Source organism: Mirounga angustirostris, unplaced genomic scaffold, assembly GCF_029215605.1.
Source record: "Mirounga angustirostris isolate CCGP_5_RB_7025 unplaced genomic scaffold, mMirAng1.0.hap1 SCAF_9, whole genome shotgun sequence".
Taxonomy (NCBI): domain Eukaryota; kingdom Metazoa; phylum Chordata; class Mammalia; order Carnivora; family Phocidae; genus Mirounga; species Mirounga angustirostris.
In genome coordinates, this window is record NW_026991717.1 from 44,918,691 (window position 1) to 44,940,375 (window position 21,685).

Genomic DNA, 21,685 nt, shown 5'->3' on the forward strand with positions numbered 1-21,685 from the left:
TCTCAATTTATTAAGATTTAAATCCTCCTGCTTATATTGGAAGGGCCTTGAGACAGCTTACAGGATAAAACAGTGCAAAATAAACAGGCGAGAAGCTATTTAAACCTGCAGGCAGCTTCTGAGACAGCTGATTGCCACTGAACCAGGCCTGAATTAGCCCTAAGGCATTTTGAGGTGGCCAAAAAAAAAAAAAAAAACAATAAATAAATAAATAAATAAAATCCATGCGTTTGGTTAGCTTCCTTCGGTGAAATTAGAAAATATAATGTCATAAAATACAAAATCACCATCAGACACAAATAACTACTGAGAGACTTCGGGGAAATTTGCCTTGTAATTTCCTTAAGTCTTTGTTTTACTGTTAATCATCTGAACGTGCTGCTTTGTACATGTACAGATACTTCATATTGATCCCATCCTGGTGATGCTCGAGCTTTCTACACGCCGCCAAACACACTTTTTCTTTGTCATCACCTGCCTTTTAGAAATAGGGGGCTTGCCACTTAAAGAGGATTTTGAATTGTTCATCATTATAGCAACCCTCAAGGCCTCAGGTTCTAGATTACCAAGGAAAAAAAAAAATGATGTCTTTTTACTTCCTCCGCTTGCCCTCCCTCAAAATTAATCAATTAAGTAAATAAAAGTCCACAAAATGAAATCAGCTGCCTGGCTTATGCCACCCTGGGACAACTGTCATCCCGTTGACTTTCAGAGTTAATTCGGCTGATGTGGCTGGGCACCTGTCACCCTTCCCCCTCACCCGAACCTTCTCGTCCCGGTCCAAGATGGCGCAGCCTTCCTTGGTGAAGGGCATACAGACAACAGTGCCCTTCCCCCCCCCCCCAGCAGAAGCTCCAAGCAAACTTGACTCTGTGCATTGCATCTTGCCTAGTTATGTTCTTCAGTGGGCAGGGCCCTGGGCATTAACCACATGTCCTTTCATTCTGTCCTGAGAAACTGACCACTCTCTCTGAGTCTTCTAGGAATGCCACGTGTGGTTTTAGGTGCTAACTAAAGCAAGCACCTCGGATAAGCGTCTGAGGCTGGGCCAGGGTGGGGGTGAGGTCTGCTTTGTGCGAAATAACGCACCAGTGCAGGAGATTCATGAACAACATGCTGTTCAATAAAATCTGGACTGCCTGAGAACGGCTGGGTTTACATAGGCAGAAACAGTGTGTGTTTTCTTTTTACCCCCAATGTTTATTTATGACGAAAATTAAAGCCATAAGAACACAAGGGGCAGCTATTATTGTTGTCATTTTTCTAGATCCCCGCCCCGATCTTGTACAGCCCCGATGCCAAAGTGTATTTTGGTTATCTGTGGCTCTGTTCTTCTGTCCTATTGACTTTATACAATGGAAATCACCAAACAATTAAAACTTAATTTTATTGACAGATTGAGCCTAGGCCCAGTCTGGGACTATACAGTGGTATGTGTTTATACTTGATGCATATAGTATTTGGTCTGCAATTATAGTTTCCCTCTGCTATAGTTAATATTTTCACTTCTGGCTGTGGTGAAATCAAGAGACTTCTGCTTTTGCCGTTGATGTTAATCATTTATCATGCTCTAACCAGGTGAGGGTGGTTATAGCATCATAAATTATAAATAATTTATCTCTGTGATAGGATCACTAGACATTTGGAAATTTTCTAATTATGTATATATATAAATAGATATCTAATGAAAAGAAAGAAAGTGACTCAGTCATTTTCTGAGGTAATCATTTTATGAATGTATTTTAAATTGCATTTTAAAGTCAACCACCTGAAACCCTAAGAAACCAAAGAACCTATTTAATTGCTGAAATGATGATTTATTTTACCACATATCTGCTCAGGTAAACATTGCACATAAACCGCAAAAATGATGCAAGTTTGGTAGCTCTTTTCTCTGGTTTCTGGGTATTCCCAGCCCACCCTCTCCAAGTCCCCTTTGCTACCTGTAGAGAGACAGTATTGTGACATGTTTATGCTCTGACTTTGGAACCGGACTGCCTGGGTTTGAATCCTAGTTCTGCTTTACCAGCTTGAGCACCTGCCCAACCTCTCTGTGCCTCTGTCTCCCCATCTGTAAAATGAGGATGGACATTGTAGTTACTTCCCAGGGTTATCACATGCATTTAGGTAACACATGCATTTAGGCACGGAGAAAAGTGCCACGCATGTAACAATCGTTCAGTAACTGTTGGCTGTTGTTACAATCATTGCTAGCCAAATTCCATAGGCTTGAGTCATGCTGCTCTAGTCAGATATCATTTCCAGAACATCTATGGGTCCAGTCTTGATTTTTTTGTGACCATTTGCTATTTGTTATGTAGACTCTTCTACTAAAAACAAAAATATGAGCACCCCCTTGGGGCCACGCACTATATAAGCACTGTAAGGGATTCAGAGACATAGAAGACCTGAGCCACCTCAAGCAGTTTATGGTCTAGTTGTAGAGATGAGGTCTGCAAAGGAGCAATGCAAGAACTAAATCCTAGGTTTAATAAACCAGAAAAAAATTATAAAAGGGAGGGGGCAGTTCAGAAAGAGATCCATGCATTTAAGGTCAATTAAATTTTGACGAAGATGCCAATTGAATTCAATGAAGAAAAGATGGTTATTTCAAATAATATTGCTGGAACAACTGGACATTCATATGAAAAAAAATGAACTTCACATTTATACCTCTCACTGAAAGCAAATATTAACTTAAAGAATATCCTAAGCATAAAACGTAACTCTATAATATTTCTAGAGAAAATCATATATTTTTGTAACAATAGTCGTACAAATATTTCTCAGACCACACACCGAAGTCCTTACCTTATTTTATTTTTATTTTTTTTAAGATTTTATTTGACAGAGAGAGATAACAGCAAGGGAGGGAACACAAGCAGGGGGAGTAGGAGAGGGAGAAACAGGCCTCCCGCCGAGCAGGGAGCCTGATGCGGGGCTCGATCCCAGCACCCTGGGATCATGACCTAAGCCAAAGGCAGACGCTTAATGACTGAGCCACCCAGGCGCCCCTATCCTTCCCTTATTTTAAAAAATAACAAATTGGAATTAATCAAAATTAAAAACTTGTACCTTTCAAAAGGTATCATTAGTAAAAAGAAAAGGCAAGCCATATACTGGAAGAAATAAAAGAAAACAATAAATTTTAAAATAAAAGGACAAAAATAATAAAAAGGAACAATAACTTGAACAATCTCTTCACAAAAGCTGGACAAGGAACCAATGAACATGTGGATATATTCTCAACATCTTTAATCATTAGGGAAATGTAAATAAAACCACAGTGAAATACCATGACATATTCATCTGAAAGGCTAAAATTAAAATAGAACAAAACAAGAAGAAGAAGAACAAAAACACTGCCTATAACAAACATGATGAAGATGCAGAGAAACTGGTGAATTTTTCAGTCTCCTACATTACCGGGGGGGGGGGGGGGGGGATTGGGAGGGGGCTGTGACATTGTACAGCCCCTTTGAAAAAAGGTGGGAATAGAATAAGTTATCAGCCTCACATATGACCTAATGGCCCATCCTAGGTATTTACCCGAAAGAAACAAAAACACCTGTCCTAGAAAGACTTTTATATGAATATTTGTAGTACCTTCATTCATAATGGCCATCAGCTGGAAACAACCCAAATGCCCATCAACTGAAAAATGGATAAAAGTGTGTGGTGGACGGATGAATAAGATCGATGGAATGGAATGCTGCTTAGCCATAAGAGAGGATGTGCACAAAACAACATGATGATGGGGGCGCCTGGGTGGCTCAGTCGGTTAAGCGTCTGCCTTCGGCTCAGGTCATGATCCCAGGGTCCTGGGATCGAGCCCCACATCGGGCTCCCTGCTTGGCGGGAAGCCTGCTTCTCCCTCTCCCATTCCCCCAGCTTGTGTTCCCTCTCTCACTGTGTCTCTCTCTGTCAAATAAATAAATAAAAATCTTTAAAAAAAAAAAAAACAACAACATGATGATGAATGAAAGAAACCAGAAACAGAAGAACAATTACTGCATAACTGCACTTATATGTCATTGTAGAAGAAGCAAAAATTTTAAAGCTATAATGGCAGAAAGCAAATGTGGTAACCTGGAACGAGGTAAGGCATGACCACTAAGAGAAGGACACTTTTTGTGGCTTGTGGCAATGCTCCGTCTTGACTGTGGTGGTGGTTCCACAGCTGTATGCAGTCTCAAAATTCATCAAGGTGGGCTCTTCACAGTGGTGCGTTTTTGAATTGAATTTATGCCTCAGTGAAGTGTATTTAAAGTATATATTAAAAAGAACTAAATCCCAGAGTGAGACTATAATCTGTGGTGTGGTACAAACAGCACATACCCACGAGGCAGCAAGAACCCAGAGGTGGGGATGTCTTGGTTGTCTTTTGGGGACAGCATATAACCCAGTGTGACTGGAGCAGAGGGTCACTTTCTGTGGATAATGGAAAATAAGGACGGGTATGCCATTCCCAAATTTTTAAAGGTTCTATTATACCAAGGTTTTTATTAGAAAGGTACTTTACTTGTTCTTTTTTTTTTTTTTTTAAGATTTTTAAAAATTTATTTGAGAGAGAGAATTCTGCACATACAAGCATGGGGGGCGGAGGAGCAGAGGGAGAGGGAGAGAGTCTTAAGCGGACTCCATGCTGAGCGCAGAGCCCTCCCGGGGCTCGATCCCACAACCCTGAGATCACGACCTGGACCAAGAGTCAGAGGCTTAACCGACTGAGCGACCCAGGAGCCGCTACTTGTTCTTTTGAAATAATGAAGGAACAGTGTACGAGCTTTGGTCATGCCTTGAATACTGCATTTCAGAAAAACATAAAATCTAGGCCTGCAGGGGCTTAGGTCTGTCACTGAAGATGTTTCTGAGCTCTTGGAACAGAATTTAGTCCCAGCTCTGGGTGAGCAGTAGGAGGGGGTGTGGGGTAAGCTGGGGCAGGCCTGCCTGGGAAGAGGGGCCAGGCCATGGAATGGGCAGGCAGAGGAAAAGGCCAGAAATAAAACAAGGGTCTGTGGATGTTAGGGGTGAGGTTCAGTCTTCAAAGTGAATAACAATGCTGAAGTGTTTATAGAAAAATGACACTGGTTGAGGTTTCCTCTGAGAAGTGGTCCTATTTTTCATTCCACTTCCGTTCCTAGCTTCATCATTAGATACAGTGATGATGATGATGAAAAATTTATTTCCCAATAGAAACAGTTTTTTAATCTATATCCTTTAGACATTTTGGATCTACAATTTCAGTTATAACTTTTTAAGTGATAATGTGCAATCAAGTTTTAGGGTTGATAGGATTGATTTCTGATTACATTTAGGACCTTTTGCTCTTAATAGGATAAGAATAGAGTAACATTTGTTTGTCAAATACTTTTTCATCAATTAATTACACTTAAGACGATGTCTTAGGCAAAGTTTCCTTTTCCATCCAGTGAAGGAAGATTTTGGAGTCGTTTCTTTGCATTAACAACATATGAGACTCTTAACTATAGGGAACAAACTGAGGGTTGCTGGAGGGGAGGTTGATGAATCACTAAATTCTACCTCTGAAACTTTTTATTTAAATTGAATTTAAATAAAAACAAAAAACAAAAAAAAAGGAAAAAAAAAAACCAATATGCTGAGATTAACAGTGAAAAGCCTTTTTAAAGATATCCAGAATTCAAAATTGGTACTTTTCCTCCCCCCCCCCCCCTTTTTTTTCCCTGAAAGAGTTAAAGCAGTTTCTGGAGGTTTGTATGTATTAGGCTAAAAAGAAATGTCCATAAATATTCCATTTAGGCTCAAATTGTTTTTTAGAGGATTGTAATATTTTTTTCAGTCGTGAAATGTCACTAGCTTTGGACCAATTTTAACCGCTTTTCAGCATTGATATATTCATGCCCAACATTTTTATTTTAATGTTTTATAGCACCTGGCCCGAATATTAGAGCTAGCCATTTAAAATGAAAATTAGACTTAGCTGTTACTGCATCCTGTGACGTCAGCGTTTCAGTTCTGTTAAATACCAGGTGGTAAGAAAAAACTTTCGTTTCGCTCACTCTTCCAGTCCTGTGATGAGATGCACAAATAGTAGAATGTGTGAAACCCCAATGTCCATCAAGATGATTTGGATTTTTTTTTTTCCCCTGTATTTTTTGTTGCTTTGTTGTGGTCTTAATCATGTCTCAGTAACTGCTGTCCTTCCTCAGCTCACAGACAATGCTGGGCTTATGGCCTTGTTGTCAGTAGGGCTCTAACATAGCGTGTGGCTCAGGGCAGGGCTCCTCATGCTTGCCTGGGGATCACCGCTGTTGAATGTGTTCATTTGGATTGAGTCTGAGTGTGGCAGATCACAGTACGGCAAAGCAGACATCGACACTTACCAAATATGACACATGAGGTCAGCTTTAATCAGAGATCATTTGCACATACAATTCTACAGGGAGGCCCGTCATTACTGAAGGGGAAAGTAGTTCAGGAGATCTACGCTTCCATGATTTATTGCTGCTAGCTGTGAGTATAGAGTTGTACCAGCTACTTTTGCAAAAGAGGCTTCCTATTCTTTCCTAAAGAACAAATTCCCTTCTTCATTTGCTTCCTTGAGGACTATCATTGCTGCCCCCCCTTTTTAATTCTGTCATTTCTTCTGCTTCTTCCTGTCTCTTGATTTAAATCTATTTATGCTCTCTCCTTATCCCTTAGTAAAATTAAATCAACAGTTATTTTTTTTCTTAACTTTAAAACTCTCTGCCCATGTTTATCCAAAGATATTTCTTCTCCCCCCTCCCCATACCTCTGAATGTTCTCAACAGAAAGTTCCCCAGAGAAATAAATTTGTAACAGTTTGTCATTTACAGAAGGGATTCTCCGCTGTGAGAGGGAGACATACACCTGCTTCAGTGGTCCCCCCAAATTCCAGTTTTTCAGTTGTATTGGAAAATATAATAATTCTGGGCGCCTGGGTGGCTCAGTTGGTTAAGCGACTGCCTTCGGCTCCGGTCATGATCGTGGAGTCCCGGGATCGAGTCCCACATCTGGCTCCCTGCTCGGCGGGGAGTCTGCTTCTCCCTCTGACCCTCCCCGCTCTCATGCTCTCTCTATCTCATTCTCTCTCTCAAATAAATAAATAAAATCTTAAAAAAAAAAGAAAATACAATAATTCAGGCAGGCATAGGAACATTCATAATAAATCATAGAGTTATGAATAAATCTTGGTTGTCAAAAGCAAATGTGTAGCCGTTCCAAAGCGTCTGCCATTAGAATTCAGCAAGGCAGCTGTCAGCTGCTTTCTTGTAATTAAACAGCCAATGAACAGCTAATTAAGACATATGTGTATACAGAAGTGGAAGTGGGTATGTTAATGAACTGTAGGAATCAATTCATTAAGTGAAAATTGTCAAAAGACCAAACATCAGATCAGCATTTCAGCCTCTGCCTTACTGAGAAGGAGCCCCAAACAGGAGGGGAGCCCCTCAGAGCAAGACCCTCAGAGCACCTCCCCAAGCACACCCATAGTTCTCTGTCCAGCCAACTCGCACTTTTGGGCAAAACTATTAATAACTCCGATAGGAAACGCCACTTATATTTCAAAGCTTCTTATTGAGTAGATCTAGCAAATGACCATGTTTTCCTACCTTATGTAAACATGGTATTCGACACCCTATGAAGTGTCACCTCCCTCTCCGGTGTCTAAACCATTATATGGAACTTTGACTACAGAACTGAAAAAGTGGTGGCTTTGGGGGTTGTTTGTTTGGTTTTGTTGTTTATCTTGTTCTGTTCGATCTGCCCTGCATGTTTGTCTCGATGCTTTTTTGGTACTGTATTAAGAAATCTATGGCATTTGGGATAAGATGCACCAGGGTTCATCGATTCAAATCCTGGCTCCTCCCCTTACCTGCTGTGTGACTTCCAACATATGGCTTAACCTCTCTGCACTTGAATTTTCTCATTGTAAAACAGGAAGAGAAATACCTACTTTGCAAAGTTGACGTGAATTGCAGATCAGCAATGTTTGCCAAGTGTCCTACACGGTGCCTGGTATTGAATAGGTGTTCAATATATGATTGCCACCACGGTTTTTAATCAGTACAGTCATTTTTCCCTCTGGTCATTCATTCAGCAAGTATTTGTTGATTTCTCTAAGTACTGGGGTAGCTCCTGGAAACAAAGAAACAAAGCAATCAGTGAGGGAGACCTGGCCATAAGGGTGCACATGGGAGGGGCCCCTCAACCAACCTTGGGAGGGGCAAAGTCAGAGAAAGTGATTATGTCCGTGAATCCTGAAGAGAAGGGGAGAGCTTCTGGAAGTGGGGGTGGAATGGGGGAATTGGGGGGTTGCCCTTGGAGGAACCGTGAACACAGCAGTTCAGGCTTGACCAAAGTGTGACTTCGAGAAGAGGACTGAATGTAAGAGAAAGTTGCCTGGACAGGTGGTCGTAGCCTGGTCATCAGTAGGGAGCCATTGAGGGCTAAGAAGCAGGGAAGTGACCCGATCGGGTTGATGTTTGAGAAAAGGTCCCCAGTAACTGTGTGAAAATGGATTGGAGGGAATGTGAGTGGAGGCAGACTGTATAATAACCAATTTGGGAGATGGTACGCATGTAAACTTAAAAATTGCAGTAAAGATGGAGAACAGTAGAAGGATTTGAAAAATAGGAAGATGGTAAGAAACAGCCTAAGATGGTGACTCCATGGGTACGGGAGGCAGGAGGCAAGGATGAAATGAAGCCTATCATTCTGCCTTGAGTAACTGGGATGAAGTTGGTCCCTTGACTGAGCAAGCAAACATTGGAGGAGACAAGGCCAGGAAATGGGCAGTGGGCTGCGTTACGTTCTGTATTGGAATGAAGATAAAACCATTCAGTTGAAGTGACTGAAGAATATGTGTGTCTACGTGTGGGGGGATGATAGAGCTATAGAAAGTCAAACCACAACTTTGGGTAGAGGCCCATCTGAAGTAGGGAGGATTCATTCAGACAGCCAATGGAAACCTGCAGAAGGGCTGTGCCCAGTCCAGTCATGTGCTGGTCCGTTTTTAACAACTGAGTTTGGAAAACAGTGTCTGTCTGTATGTACGTAATTTCAATGTATTTGTCACTGATGTAATGTCACACAATAGTAAAATCTATAATATTCTGCACTATAAACTTCATATAGACCAATGATTCTTGCTAAGTGCTCTCAGTAATTTTTGCTGAACTCCTACATCTGTACCTGTGGTTGCAGTTGATGAAGGACTGTGGTGCCAACATGAATGTTGATATTTTCATTTACATTAATGAATGAGAGGAAAGTGAAATAAGGAAGATGTGTTTTGGAACTTCACTCATTCACCAGGGATGACATGAGCGATCTCTTTCCTGAATCAGATAATCAGATAATGGCTTTTAAATACTGGAAGAATATTTCCTCAGATTTGTTGTGCTGTTCACAATGTGATGGCTACACATACTATATTTAATACCTTTAACCCACATTATTGTTTTATCATTTTTTAAATCTAGACAATAAGCATAATAAATCAAGCCCCGATTTGTAGCTTTTGCCAGTTTCTGTAATACAAATACTCCCAATACATGGTCAATTTCAGGCCTCCCAACATGACCTCTCAGTGAAAGCAGAGCAGGGAAAGACGTAGCACCCCATTATGTAGTATCCCCACCGTCCAGATATAATTGATGTAAATATCCTTAGGAACATGGATAAGAGCAAAATAATAAAATCAATAAGTTAATTTTTAATAATGGTTATGTTTAATGATTGGTTCACAAAATTCCTGAAATTTTAACACTCCGCTCTTGCAATCTGGAATGAGCCTTTTCCCATACACCATGGCCTCAGTCCCAGTCCCAGGGAACTCCAAACTAGTAGGAGTGAGGAATAATTTCATAAAGTCAAAAGTTAGGCATTAGAAGTTTCCAGAGGATGGAAGGCAGAAATTAGAAATAAAACTCAATGGAAGGCACTTGGAAAGGCTAAGGGAGGAAACACTGCAGAGTTCTCTTGGAGTCTGTGGAAATCGATACAGTTGGTGTGTATGAGGAAGTCGGGATTGTGTGATGTCACTTCTCTTAGCCCAACACTTCAGAAGAGATACTTAAGTGAGAGGGGACTGTATTTAAAATTAGGACACTGGACTTTGAGTGTCAGCACTAATATATACCAGGCATGGGATAACCTTAAGTCACTAACCATTCTGAGCTTCATTTTTGTTATCTACATAATAAGAATACTAGAGTAGATCTGTGGTTCTTAACATGGGGAAGGTAGTGGAGTCTTCAAGAAGCTTTGTTAAAATATTTATCATATAAATTGATATCCTTTTTTTTTTGGCCTGCAAAAATGGCACCTTCATATTATTCAAACTCTGTGTATGTTCAGGACTATATCCCCAAAGGTTCTGGTTCAATAGATTTCAGGTGTATTTTTTTTAAAGCTTCATGGGTGATTAGGATGCACCATCTGTTTGAGAACCTCTGAACCTGATAATCTCTCAACTTCTTCAGTTCTAAAGACCTGTTTGTATCATTCAAATTAACTATTTGCAGTAACTGCATGTTGGTATGCTGCCACTAGGTGGTGGTAGTGTGCCACAGTCACACCAAGTTCTGCTACCCTGAAATGCATCATGGTGGCTCCCTGCTCAAGCCCACCATGTTCACAGGGGCACATCTCCGTGTATTTTGACATCCATAAAAAGTGAACTTTTAAGAAAGCCAAAGAAGTCATTCATTAGTTCATCTTTTGGCAATAAAGCTCTAAAACTGTGAACTTAATATCTTTTCTAGCTACTCATAGCTTCAGCAGTTTCTCTCTTCTTAGTACATACCTCTTCAGTTCCACCTAAAACTCCATGCACTGGCTTGTGCTGTCCCTGCTCTTTGTGTGGCCTCAGACTCCCCAACCCCTAGAACTTGTATCTGAGCTCACTCATTTCTCACTGAGACCCTTTCCAGGATTGCTCCCCAGTCAGTAGAGATCCTGCTTCTACATTTATGAGTATATTTTTACCTTTAAGTGGGAAGATACCTACCATATTTTCTACTTCTTCCTCGTCCTTCTTGCTCTTCTAATCCTCCCCCTCTTAATGTGTTCATTAGCCTTAAATATTTTAGTTTAACTTCCCAAATCCTTAAGCCCCTGAGAAATCACCAGGAATGCTGAAATGAAGAGAAAGAACAAAAGAGAGAGAGAGAGAAGGAAGACCAAGCCCTCATTCTGTCTGAAATGTAAAGTTCAGGGTTTATCTGAGTCACACAGGCTTACCCTCTCTCTCTCCCTTCATAGCTCTCACCTTATAACCCCACTTGACCCATCCCACACGGTATGTGAGAACTCTCCTTGTGGGCATGACTCTGTTGCCTCAGTCCAAAAGCAGGATCTCTGCTCTGGCTCTTGGCCGCTCCCAGAACTTTCAGCAGGCACTTGTCAGCTGACTCAGTGTAGAATAAATGGTGTTGTGAAGAGCAAAGTGTGTCTATTTGCTCACCTACTTTCCCCAAACCCTTCAAAGCTGAGCCATATAAAGAAGTATAGGTCTCTTCCAAGTTGACAGCTTGAAAGCCAGACCTTAGTTCCAGCCTCAGTGTTCAAAGCCCATGTGGAATGCTTCACAGATTTGCCTTGCGATTTATGGCATAATTACTCAGACGCCTCTCACGATAGAGGTCTTTAGTGACGCTGTGTCCTAGACGGATGTTTGTTGTTGTTGTTGTTGTTACTGTTTTATTTGTTTTCCAAATGAACCCAAATAAATTAGAAATAAATAAGGTGCATAAAAGGAGACCTAATGGCTCTGGTCAGAAATGAGGGAAAACGGTGAGCTCATGAGACTGGTTTTCTCATGTGACTCCAGCCCACATCTGGCTGTAGAAGAAGAATCTGTAAAATACCTGGGCAGTGGCCTTTAGTCCTGCTAACAGGGCTAACCTGAGGAAAACAGCAATTTCAGAGCAGATCAGTCTTGCTACTTTATTCATATCTGTCTCTTTGTCTAATTTAATGGTTGCCCTCTCTGAGAACAACCAAGTGGGAATCCTTATGACATGCAAGGGCAGCAGAAAAATAAAAAGGATAAAAGTGTGTGTTCTGGAATTAAGCCACATGAATTCATATCCTGCCTTTACCCCATGCTAGAGGTGGGGCTCTGAGACAGTCGCTGTACCAAAAACCAAGGAAATGGTAGTACCTTCCTCATACTTCAGAATTACAGGACGTCATCCACATAAAGCACAGGGGCACCTGACACATAATAAGCACTGTTTTAACGATACCTGGGATTTGTTTTAATCAGGTAGGCAAGACACACAGACACAAAAATGTCATGAAGGAAGAAGGCTTTATACTCATAGTACCCTAGAAACAGGAAGGGCCACAGTGGGAAGCAGCAGGGTCAGTCAGGAGGTAGAGAGAGAAGGGGAAAATATGCATAGGAGACTTTGTTGTCATTTCCCTTAGTAAGGAATGGGCAAGGCAGGGTAAGCAGATTTAAGGTTGACTAGCTTTAGCCAGCCCTGGAGTCTAGGGGCCATCGTAGTTGTCCGGTATCTGGTCCTGGGATGAAATGGGCAGGGGACAATAGTGCCTCAGAGTAGGAGAGCCTCATAGAGGAGGTGGTTGGGTGTATGGGCTCTGGATTGGTTGGTTTGCCTATGAAAAGTGTGCTCCCAGGCAAGTTGTTTGCAATCTCTAAGAATTAGCAAGCCCTGGGAAATACAGTCTCTCCAGGGTCACAAGGCCCCAAGAGGTCAAAGCATCAAAAATATGGAATAAAAATATGTGATTAATAAAGCACTAATTAAAAATTTATCTGTTGTCGTCGTCATCATCATCATCATCATCATGCCTTCTCAGCATTCCCTGGTAGCAGAGCAAACTGATGGGTGGTTTGTTTTTTTTTTAAGATTTTATTTAATTTATTTGCCAGACAGAGAGCGCACGCGGCAGGCTGAGGGAGAAGCAGGCTCCCCGCTGAGCAAGGAGCCCGATGTGGGACTCGATCCCAGGACCCTGGGATCATGACCTGAGCCGAAGGCAGACGCTTAACAACTGAGCCACCCAGGCATCTCTAAACTGATGATTTTATATGGCTTCTATGCCAGCATCCTGGAACTCATTAGTGATGGTTGATGTTAATTGGCGTTTAATAAGTGGAAACTAAAAAGTAGCATCTTTTTTGTTAATGACCCAACCATTATTCAAGAGCTGTATCTAGTTCTGGATTTCATATTTTTGAAGGAAGCGGAGAAACCGGAGAGGATTCTGAGAAGAAATTCTTAATGGGGGGAGAGAACCTAGGAGGCAAGGTGACAAATGCTGTGATTTGGTCTACAGGTGAGGGGTCGGGAGATAGCCTGGCAGTCCATTCAAATAAGAAGAGATCACTCAGGAGCGCCTGGGTGGCTCAGTCGTTAAGCGTCTGCCTTCGGCTCGGGTCATGATCCCAGGGTCCTGGGATCGAGCCCTGCATCGGGCTCTCTGCTCTGCAGGAAGCCTGCTTCTTCCTTTCCCACTCCCCCTGCTTGTGTTCCCTCTCTCGCTGTGTCTCTCTCTGTCAAATAAATAATAAAATCTTTAAAAAAAAAAAAAGAAGAAGAAGAGATCACTCAGACATTCCCCATATTTGATAATCCTAGAATAAAATGGAGCAGGTTCATTGTGAAGCAAGCAAAATTCAGCCTCAACTAAAGGAAAAGCAAGGAATTCCTGATCCTAGGCACCTGTGGTGATAGCAAACACAGAGGGTCTGAAGAAAGGTAGAGTCTCAAGAAATAGACACCTTTCAGCTTTGACAGATTATGTATCTCAGACAAACTGAATACCTAGACCCATGACCTCTTCGTATCTCTTTCTAAGGATTATCTGCCTCTGTTATCATTTTTCTTTTCTTTTTTTTTTTTTAAGATTTTATTTATTTATTTGACAGAGAGAGACACAGCGAGAGAGGGAACACAGGCAGGGGGAGTGGGAGAGGGAGAAGCAGGCTTCCCGCTGAGCAGGGAGCCCGATGTGGGACTCGATCCCAGGACCCTTGGGATCATGACCTGAGCCGAAGGCAGACGCTTAACGAGTGAGCCACCCAGGCGCCCCATCATTTTTATTTTCTTGAATTCTCTTCATTAAGCTCCAAAGAAAGCTTTACTTCTCACTTCCTTTTCATAGAAGAAAAAACACACCAAACAAACAAAAAGCCCACAGCTTTAGATATTTTGAGAAAAGTGAGATTGCTTCACAGAAGAGGCCAGACTTAATATAAGGGAGGTTCAAAGCACATCACACAGTCTGAGACCCTGGGCCCCCAGCCCTGCCCATGTTTAGGCTAGTGAGTAGTTCAGCAGACAGCCAAGAGTGTATGACAGGTCAGTGCCCTGCCCCCTCCCATTCTAGATTGGCGTCCAAAACAAAGAGGTGGAAACTGATGTCATATCCATCATTACCATTGACTTAACCCACAGTCACCAACTCCTCACAAAAGAAAGCAGATATACTAGATTGCTTTTCCCACATAATTCACATTCCTTTCCACCTGCATACTGTAGAAAAATCAGAAAGCACAGATAAACAGAAAAATGTTTATTTTTATCACCTTTTTATGTCAATAATTATATTTCTGAAATACCATTTTACTGGTTTCCAAATATATGGATATCCAATATGACTCTTGCAACTCATTAATGTAGGACATTTAGCATCTTTCCAAATTATATTTCAGACTGTGCTTATGATGAACATCCTTATAGATAGGTCTTTATATTCTAATATTCCTTTAAAATATATTCCCTAAAGGATAATTATTGATTCAATAAATAGACATATTTTTAAGGATTTTGATACAACTGCCAAGGTGACCTCCAGAAAAATCTTTTGGTGAGAAAGTACCTTTGTCAGTGTGCCTGCTACTCTGTCAGTTCTTCGGGACTTTACTTCTCCTCTCTCCACTGGTGTCCCCTTTACTGGGGTCATGTATCCTTACCATTAAGGATTTGAAGATAATAATGCTCTTTTGTACCCTTCATGGCTCTGCATCATGGAAAGGACTTTGGTTACCTTCCTTTTCTTCAGTACCTTCCTAGCTTGCAAAACCACTAAGAGATAGGTCAACAATAAAGAGACAATCAACCCCCCATATGTTTAGAAATTAAGAGATGTGCTTCTAAATAATGTATTAAAGAAGAAATCTGTTGAAAATTAGAGCATGTTTTCTTTTTTTTTTTTTTAAGATTTTATTTATTTATTTAGAGAGAGAGAATGAGAGACAGAGAGCATGAGAGGGAGGAGGGTCAGAGGGAGAAGCAGACTCCCTGCCGAGCAGGGAGCCCGATGCGGGACTCGATCCCGGGACTCCAGGATCATGACCTGAGCCGCAGGCAGTCGCTTAACCAGCTGAGCCACCCAGGCGCCCCTAGAGCATGTTTTCAAATGAATGGTAATGCAAATACTACATAGCAAAATTTATTCTAAAAGATAACCAAAAAGAAAATGTGCAGCTTTAGGAAAAGAATGAACACAGAAAATTAATGATGTAGTAAGGATCCAGCTCAAGAAGTTAGCAACAGTGAATGAATGAATAAGTGGATGAATAAATTAAATTCTTGAAGTCGGTAGCTCCTTAGGCATCTTTGCACACCCTCTCATTTCAAAACAGTGCTTAACAAGTAAGTGGAGGGGCGCCTGGATGGCTCAGTTGGTTAAGCGTCAGACTCTTGGTCTCAGCTCAGGTCATGATCTCATGGGTCCTGGGATCGAGCCCTGAGTCGGACTCCATGCTCAGCAGGGAGTCTGCTTGAGATTCTCTCTCCCTCTCCCTCTGCCCCTCCCACTCATGCTTGCTCACTCTCTCTTTCTCTCAAATAAATAAATAAATCTTAATTTTTTAAAAAAGGCAAGTAAATGGAACTCAATGAACATGGGATTGGATTTGTTAAATAAAGGCCATGATTCTGAATACCTGGTATTTCCAAACTCTCAAGGGTTGAGGAGTATTCCCATTCTGACTTCTCTGCCAAGATAATCAATCCAAGTGTCATTTAAGTTCTTAGGGCAGGAGATTCTTTCTTAGGGAAAGCAAGATGCCTGGAGTGTGGTAGTGTTCAGTGGGTCAGCAGAAATAACCCAGGATAGCAGGATTGCAGCTACCATGAGTTACAATGAGACAGCATTTTCCATATCTCTGGACATCTCAGAGAACTGTTTTGTGTTTATTCCACTAAAAATATTTTGGAGATAAAGGTTAAAGATAAGTGCCTTTGTACCGATCCATCAAGCACATGGTTTGGTCATCAGGAGTCAAGAACAGGGCCTGATCACATAGGCAGCCATCTGTTGGAGTTAAAGAAAGTTTCACATGTGTAAGGGACAAGGGATTAGGCTCTAGGGATCAATTTTACCCAAGAAAAAGAAGTGACTTTAATGTCATTAATGGTCTCCTGGATGATCTACTATAACTTTTAATTCTCCGTGAAACATTAATGCTGCTCAGTGCTTAGTATACTGTCTTTAGTATCCTACGGCTCAAACTGACACTAACCTGTTTTCTGTTTTATAACTGAATCACAGGGCTTTTTCAGGAGGAGTCAGCAAAGCAATGCCACCTACTCCTGTCCTCGTCAGAAGAACTGTTTGATTGATCGAACCAGTAGAAACCGCTGCCAACACTGTCGATTACAGAAATGCCTTGCCGTAGGGATGTCTCGAGATGGTGAGCACTCATAGTTCGAGTTGTACAGTAGCATGGGCTTGTGAAGGGGCCTTCTGAGCCCTGGACCCAGATCTGCCCCTCCCCCACTCGACCCCACTCCTTTGGAGGCCTTGTGGGTGCCACGAAACCGGTTACTTCCTCCTCCGTAATCCACTGGGGGTCCGCTGGGGGTGAGGGTGGCATGGAGGAGAAGCATCTGTGTGGTCAGAACACCTTCCGATTTTAAACATTCAAGACATTACAGGTTGATGACCTGATTGAAGGTGATTGAAGGTACATGTCATCTGAGGGCCTTAATAAATATTCCCCTTATAGGCATTTTCCCCAGTAAGAAGCACAAGCCAGAGCTAATGGTTAAGGCTAATTGCTAGTGCTTTACACTAACTAGTAAAGCTTATCGGCAGTTGGAATGAATTAGCTTTTATATTAACTGGATATTTTGAATCACAAATCAAAGTCATATATTTGGGGTTTTTTAAAAACTTTTAATTAAGTTTTTAAATTTTAATTCCAGTGTAGTTAAACATACAGTGTTATATTAATTTCAGGTGTATAATATGGTGATTTAACATTTCCATACACTCCTTAATCCCCATCAGCTATTTCACCCATCCCCCGACCGCCCTCCTCTCTGATATGCTTTATTTTATTTATTTATTTATTTTTTAAGATTTTATTTATTTATTTGACGGAGAGAGACACAGCAAGAGAGGGAACACAAGCAGGGGGAGTGGAAGAGGGAGAGGCAGGGGGAGTGGGAGAGGGAGAAGCAGGCTTCCCGCTGAGCAGGGAGCCTGATGTGGGACTCGATCCCAGGACCCTGGGATCATGACCTGAGCTGAAGGCAGACGCTTAATGACTGAGCCACCCAGGCGCCCTGATATGCTTTATTTTAAAAGAGTACCCTCAGTTAAAGTTATTACTTCTTTTTCCAACAAGAACATTTTTTACTTAAGGCATACTTCAGAATACATGGTTCTATTGGATATACGTTAAGACGTTCCATCCAAGAAAAGTAGAATACACATTTTCTTCAAGTACACACAGAAGAATCCCCTGGTTAAGTCACATAAAAAGAGACATAACAAATATCACAAATTTAAATCACACCAAGTATATTTTCCAACCACAATGGTACAAAACTAAAGATCAACAATAAAACAAAGCTGGAAAATCTACAATGTAAATATTAAATACTTATTACGTAAAAACTATACAACACACTACTGCACAAGCAGTAGACCAAATAAGAAATCAAATGGCACATCAAAATATGTCTCAAAACAAAAGAAAAAGTCATGTATTTGTACATACAGAATGTGTGAAAACAGTGCAAAGCATGGCTCAATGACAAATGTTCTTTTCCTTAAAAGAAGCTGTTTTAAGAAATAGAGGCCATCTATCACTCAACTGCAAAACATTTCAAGATCTTCCTGGAACACTATCTTAAGTGCATTGAATAATCAACACCAGATTTCAAGACAGTTATTCTTATACAAGGAAACTGGGCAGAAAGTATAGCGGATACATTTTAAGGACTTTTACGAACATACAGGCTGGATGGCTCTCTTAAGAGATCCCCTTGAAGGAAACATCTCTTCCAGTGGAATTCCAGCCTGTGGAAAATATTTCAGAAGGCTGGGCAGGCGTTCCGAAAGCCTGCCTTCCCCATAATCAGATGTTCTTGGGGCCTGCAGACCAGTCCAGGCACGAGTTATGGCGTACGTCGGTAGCGATGCACAGGATGGTCACTAAGAATACATAGGCACAAAAATAAAGTTTGGGACATTGGAAGATGCAAGTCACAGAACTTATATACACAGAAATTCCTGTGAGGTGCAGCTCTGCAGATTTCACCTTTCAGTGACACTAAACTAACAAGGTCAGGCATAAGCTAAGAGTTAAAGAAATGGTGAACTTGTAAGCTAAGATCACAAGTTGTGTGTGCATTTTCTCAAGAACTGATCCTTTCGTTTCACTTAGAGGATATAATAATTACTCTTGTTAATATTAAGGCAAAAGTTAAAACACAGTTCAGAGTCACCTAGACGCAGAATGAGTCTCACCTATGGTTATTAATCCCTCTGGGTGTTCTGGAGTATTCTTTAAAAGAAAAAAAATACAAATACCTTCAGTATACCTCTTGGAAATTTTGCACAGAGGTAGCAACACATGTTATGGGCTTGACGTGAATGTCGGGGCTTGTACAGTGACAGGCCCGAAACCCAGAGCTCAGAGCAGCCTCATGGCTGCCTAACCAGCCCCAGGTTTGTTACCTGAGCCGTGGAAACTGGAAATTGACCCGGATCCCACTCACTTGTTTCCTGTGTGTGAAGGGACAGCACGTCCTCCTTGGCAGGAAACAAATCTGCCAGCTGACCCAGGTGGTTGTCCCTGGTTCCCAACTTCACTTCCATCTCTCTTGCCTCCTGCCCCTAGACTCATAGAATTATAATGACGGTCAAATGGCTGACTTCATCCACCTGGTCAGGTATCAGTGTAACCACAATCAGTTAGGAGGTCTTAGTCCCTCCAGCAGAGGCTTTCTCTGCATACACAGAATCGGGCTGAGAGAAAATGGGTTAGTGGGAGAGTTCAGACCAGGAGATCATAAGGTTCTTTTATCAATTATCCGGTGTTTTAGGAGAGATCATTTGGGATTCTGAATGAACAGGAAAGATACTACACTCATTGTTCCACTTTAGATATGGGGACACATCCCAGGGAGAAACATTGCAAACACAAATTTGCCCAACAGGGATCTTAACACAGTGTTTGCCCTTCCCAAAATTCTGATACTCTTTTTACTTGAGGGTAAATGAGAAGAGCAGAGGTCACTTAAAGGTGGGCCCAAGGGTTCCGCGGGGGTTCTTAGGTCAGGTAGACTTAGAGATATAAGTCAGGGAATTGCAAAGAAGCCTCATTGTTGAGGTCTTGCAGCAAAGCCCCAGCTTCAGCTGTTTGATTGGGAAGGAATAAATGAATGAATGAGTGAAATGAATAAAAGTTGAGGTTCGGCTGCTTGTGCCTCGATGTACCCCTGTGAGTCTGCATCCCTGCACATCGGTCTGAACCCTGGGAAGAGAAAGAGGTGGTCGAGGCAAGCGGCATGGGCGGAGAATGAGCAAACCTATCAAGTCACACATGAGCGGTTCCCACTGAGCATCGGGTTATGTGACAGCAGGAGGACAGACGTGGTCATTGCCCTTCCACCAGTCCCAGGTCTGTTTCTGAAACGTAGCTCCTCTGGGATGTGGAGCAAGCCTGTGTGGGGTGGGACCGTTTTCACCTCTGGATCATGTCCTTATTTTTGTGGCGATGTGGTTTTTGATGGAGATTGTCTGAGACTTAAAAGGAACCCCCAACGCATGCTGGAGAGAATAACAAAGAGAAGCGTATTGTCTATGGTGTGGTCTGGCTTTTCTCTTCCAGCTGTAAAATTTGGCCGGATGTCAAAAAAGCAAAGAGACAGCTTGTACGCAGAAGTACAAAAACACCGGATGCAGCAGCAGCAGCGAGACCCCCCACAGCAGCCTGGAGAAGCTGAGCCGCTGACTCCCACCTACAGCATCTCGGCCAACGGGCTCACCGAGCTTCATGAGGACCTCAGCAGCTACATTGACGGGCACACCCCGGAGGGCAGCAAGGCAGACTCGGCCGTCAGCAGCTTCTACCTGGACATACAGCCTTCCCCAGACCAGTCAGGTCTCGATATCAATGGGATCAAACCAGAACCAATATGTGACTACACACCAGCATCGGGCTTCTTTCCCTACTGTTCGTTCACCAACGGAGAGACTTCCCCAACTGTGTCCATGGCAGAATTAGGTAATGGCCTCCATGTGTCCGTTGCGACGCGTCACTCCTGCCCTTTCAAGTAAATGGGGGGTGTTTGACTTGCCCCTAATGAGTTATGTTCTTAAAATGATACTAGGAGAGCAATTTCACCTCTCCCATTTGGACCCCTTCGAAGTTCCACCCTGCCCCCTTGTTTTTGATTGTCCACTGTTTCCCCTCGCATATCCAGGAAACACGTTGACCTGTCCGTATCAGAGATGGGGCAGCATGAACTTGAAGCTGACTTTAAATGCCACAGAAACTGTAAACTCGGGGGGTGGCCCCATTAACTCTGTTTATCATTTCCTTTAGTTATGATCCAGGTGTTGCTTTACACCTGAAGTCATAAAAATGGAAGCCCACACACTGTGCCTGGGCCATACACATTTTTTTTTTGACCTGTGCAGAGTTTTAAAAATTTTTGAACTGGTTGCTAAAGTTTTAAACCTAGACAATCCTGCCTCAAAGTTCAGATTTTTCAGCATCTTGTGAGAGGGGAGAAAATGACCTAGTTATACTGGACCAGCATTGGTGAATGGCAACAACCAGTTGGTACTAGTAAGGTCCTAGCACCTTGACATGTTTTCCCATTTTATATCGCTGCCCAGCTCCTGTAGGCATCTAGGTTTTACAGCCCTGAGGTATTCTATGAATGTTAAAGGGAAATTGGCTTCTTTATTTGCCAAAATGGTTTGGTGATGGATATTGGGGACAAAACTGATATATTTCATAGAAAACTCACCATGCAAAAACAAACAAACTTGTCATCTCCTTAATCCTGTGTGACATTGTTGCTTTTTGGGAGGTTTGACCTAGAAATGTTGAAAACACAGACGCTGGAAGACTTGCCATTTCGAGGAAGTGGTGTTAACAACCCCTGTTGTAACATTTAATCGATTTTTAGGTACAACACTATTATTAGCGAAACTTGGATAAGAAAGTTTGCAGTTTTAGAATTTGATGTGCTCCTCCCCGTGACTCCTCACACAAGGTTATAGTCCTTTGGGATATTTCAATTAGTCGCTGTGGAGGTGACTAACTTAACACGAGGAGAGAATGAAGACTTCAGATGGAAAAGAACCAGCAGGTTCTGACTTGAGCACAGACATCCTTAGTTCACAGAAATAACGGTTGTGTTCTTTAGATGGTTTCTCCACCTCTGTACCCCAT

At 42.0% G+C, this 21,685-nt stretch overlaps 1 protein-coding gene across 2 annotated transcripts in view; it reads left to right on the forward strand.

Annotated features, from left to right (window-relative positions):
- Window positions 1-21,685, forward strand: part of RORA (RAR related orphan receptor A) — a 717,927-nt gene that overhangs the window by 677,673 nt on the left and 18,569 nt on the right. For both annotated transcript variants that reach the window (XM_045899942.3, XM_045899941.3), the window contains 2 exons: window positions 16,537-16,678; window positions 20,111-20,506. In XM_045899942.3, coding sequence (XP_045755898.1) covers window positions 16,537-16,678; window positions 20,111-20,506 — 538 coding nt within the window. The remainder of the gene's footprint in view (window positions 1-16,536; window positions 16,679-20,110; window positions 20,507-21,685) is intronic.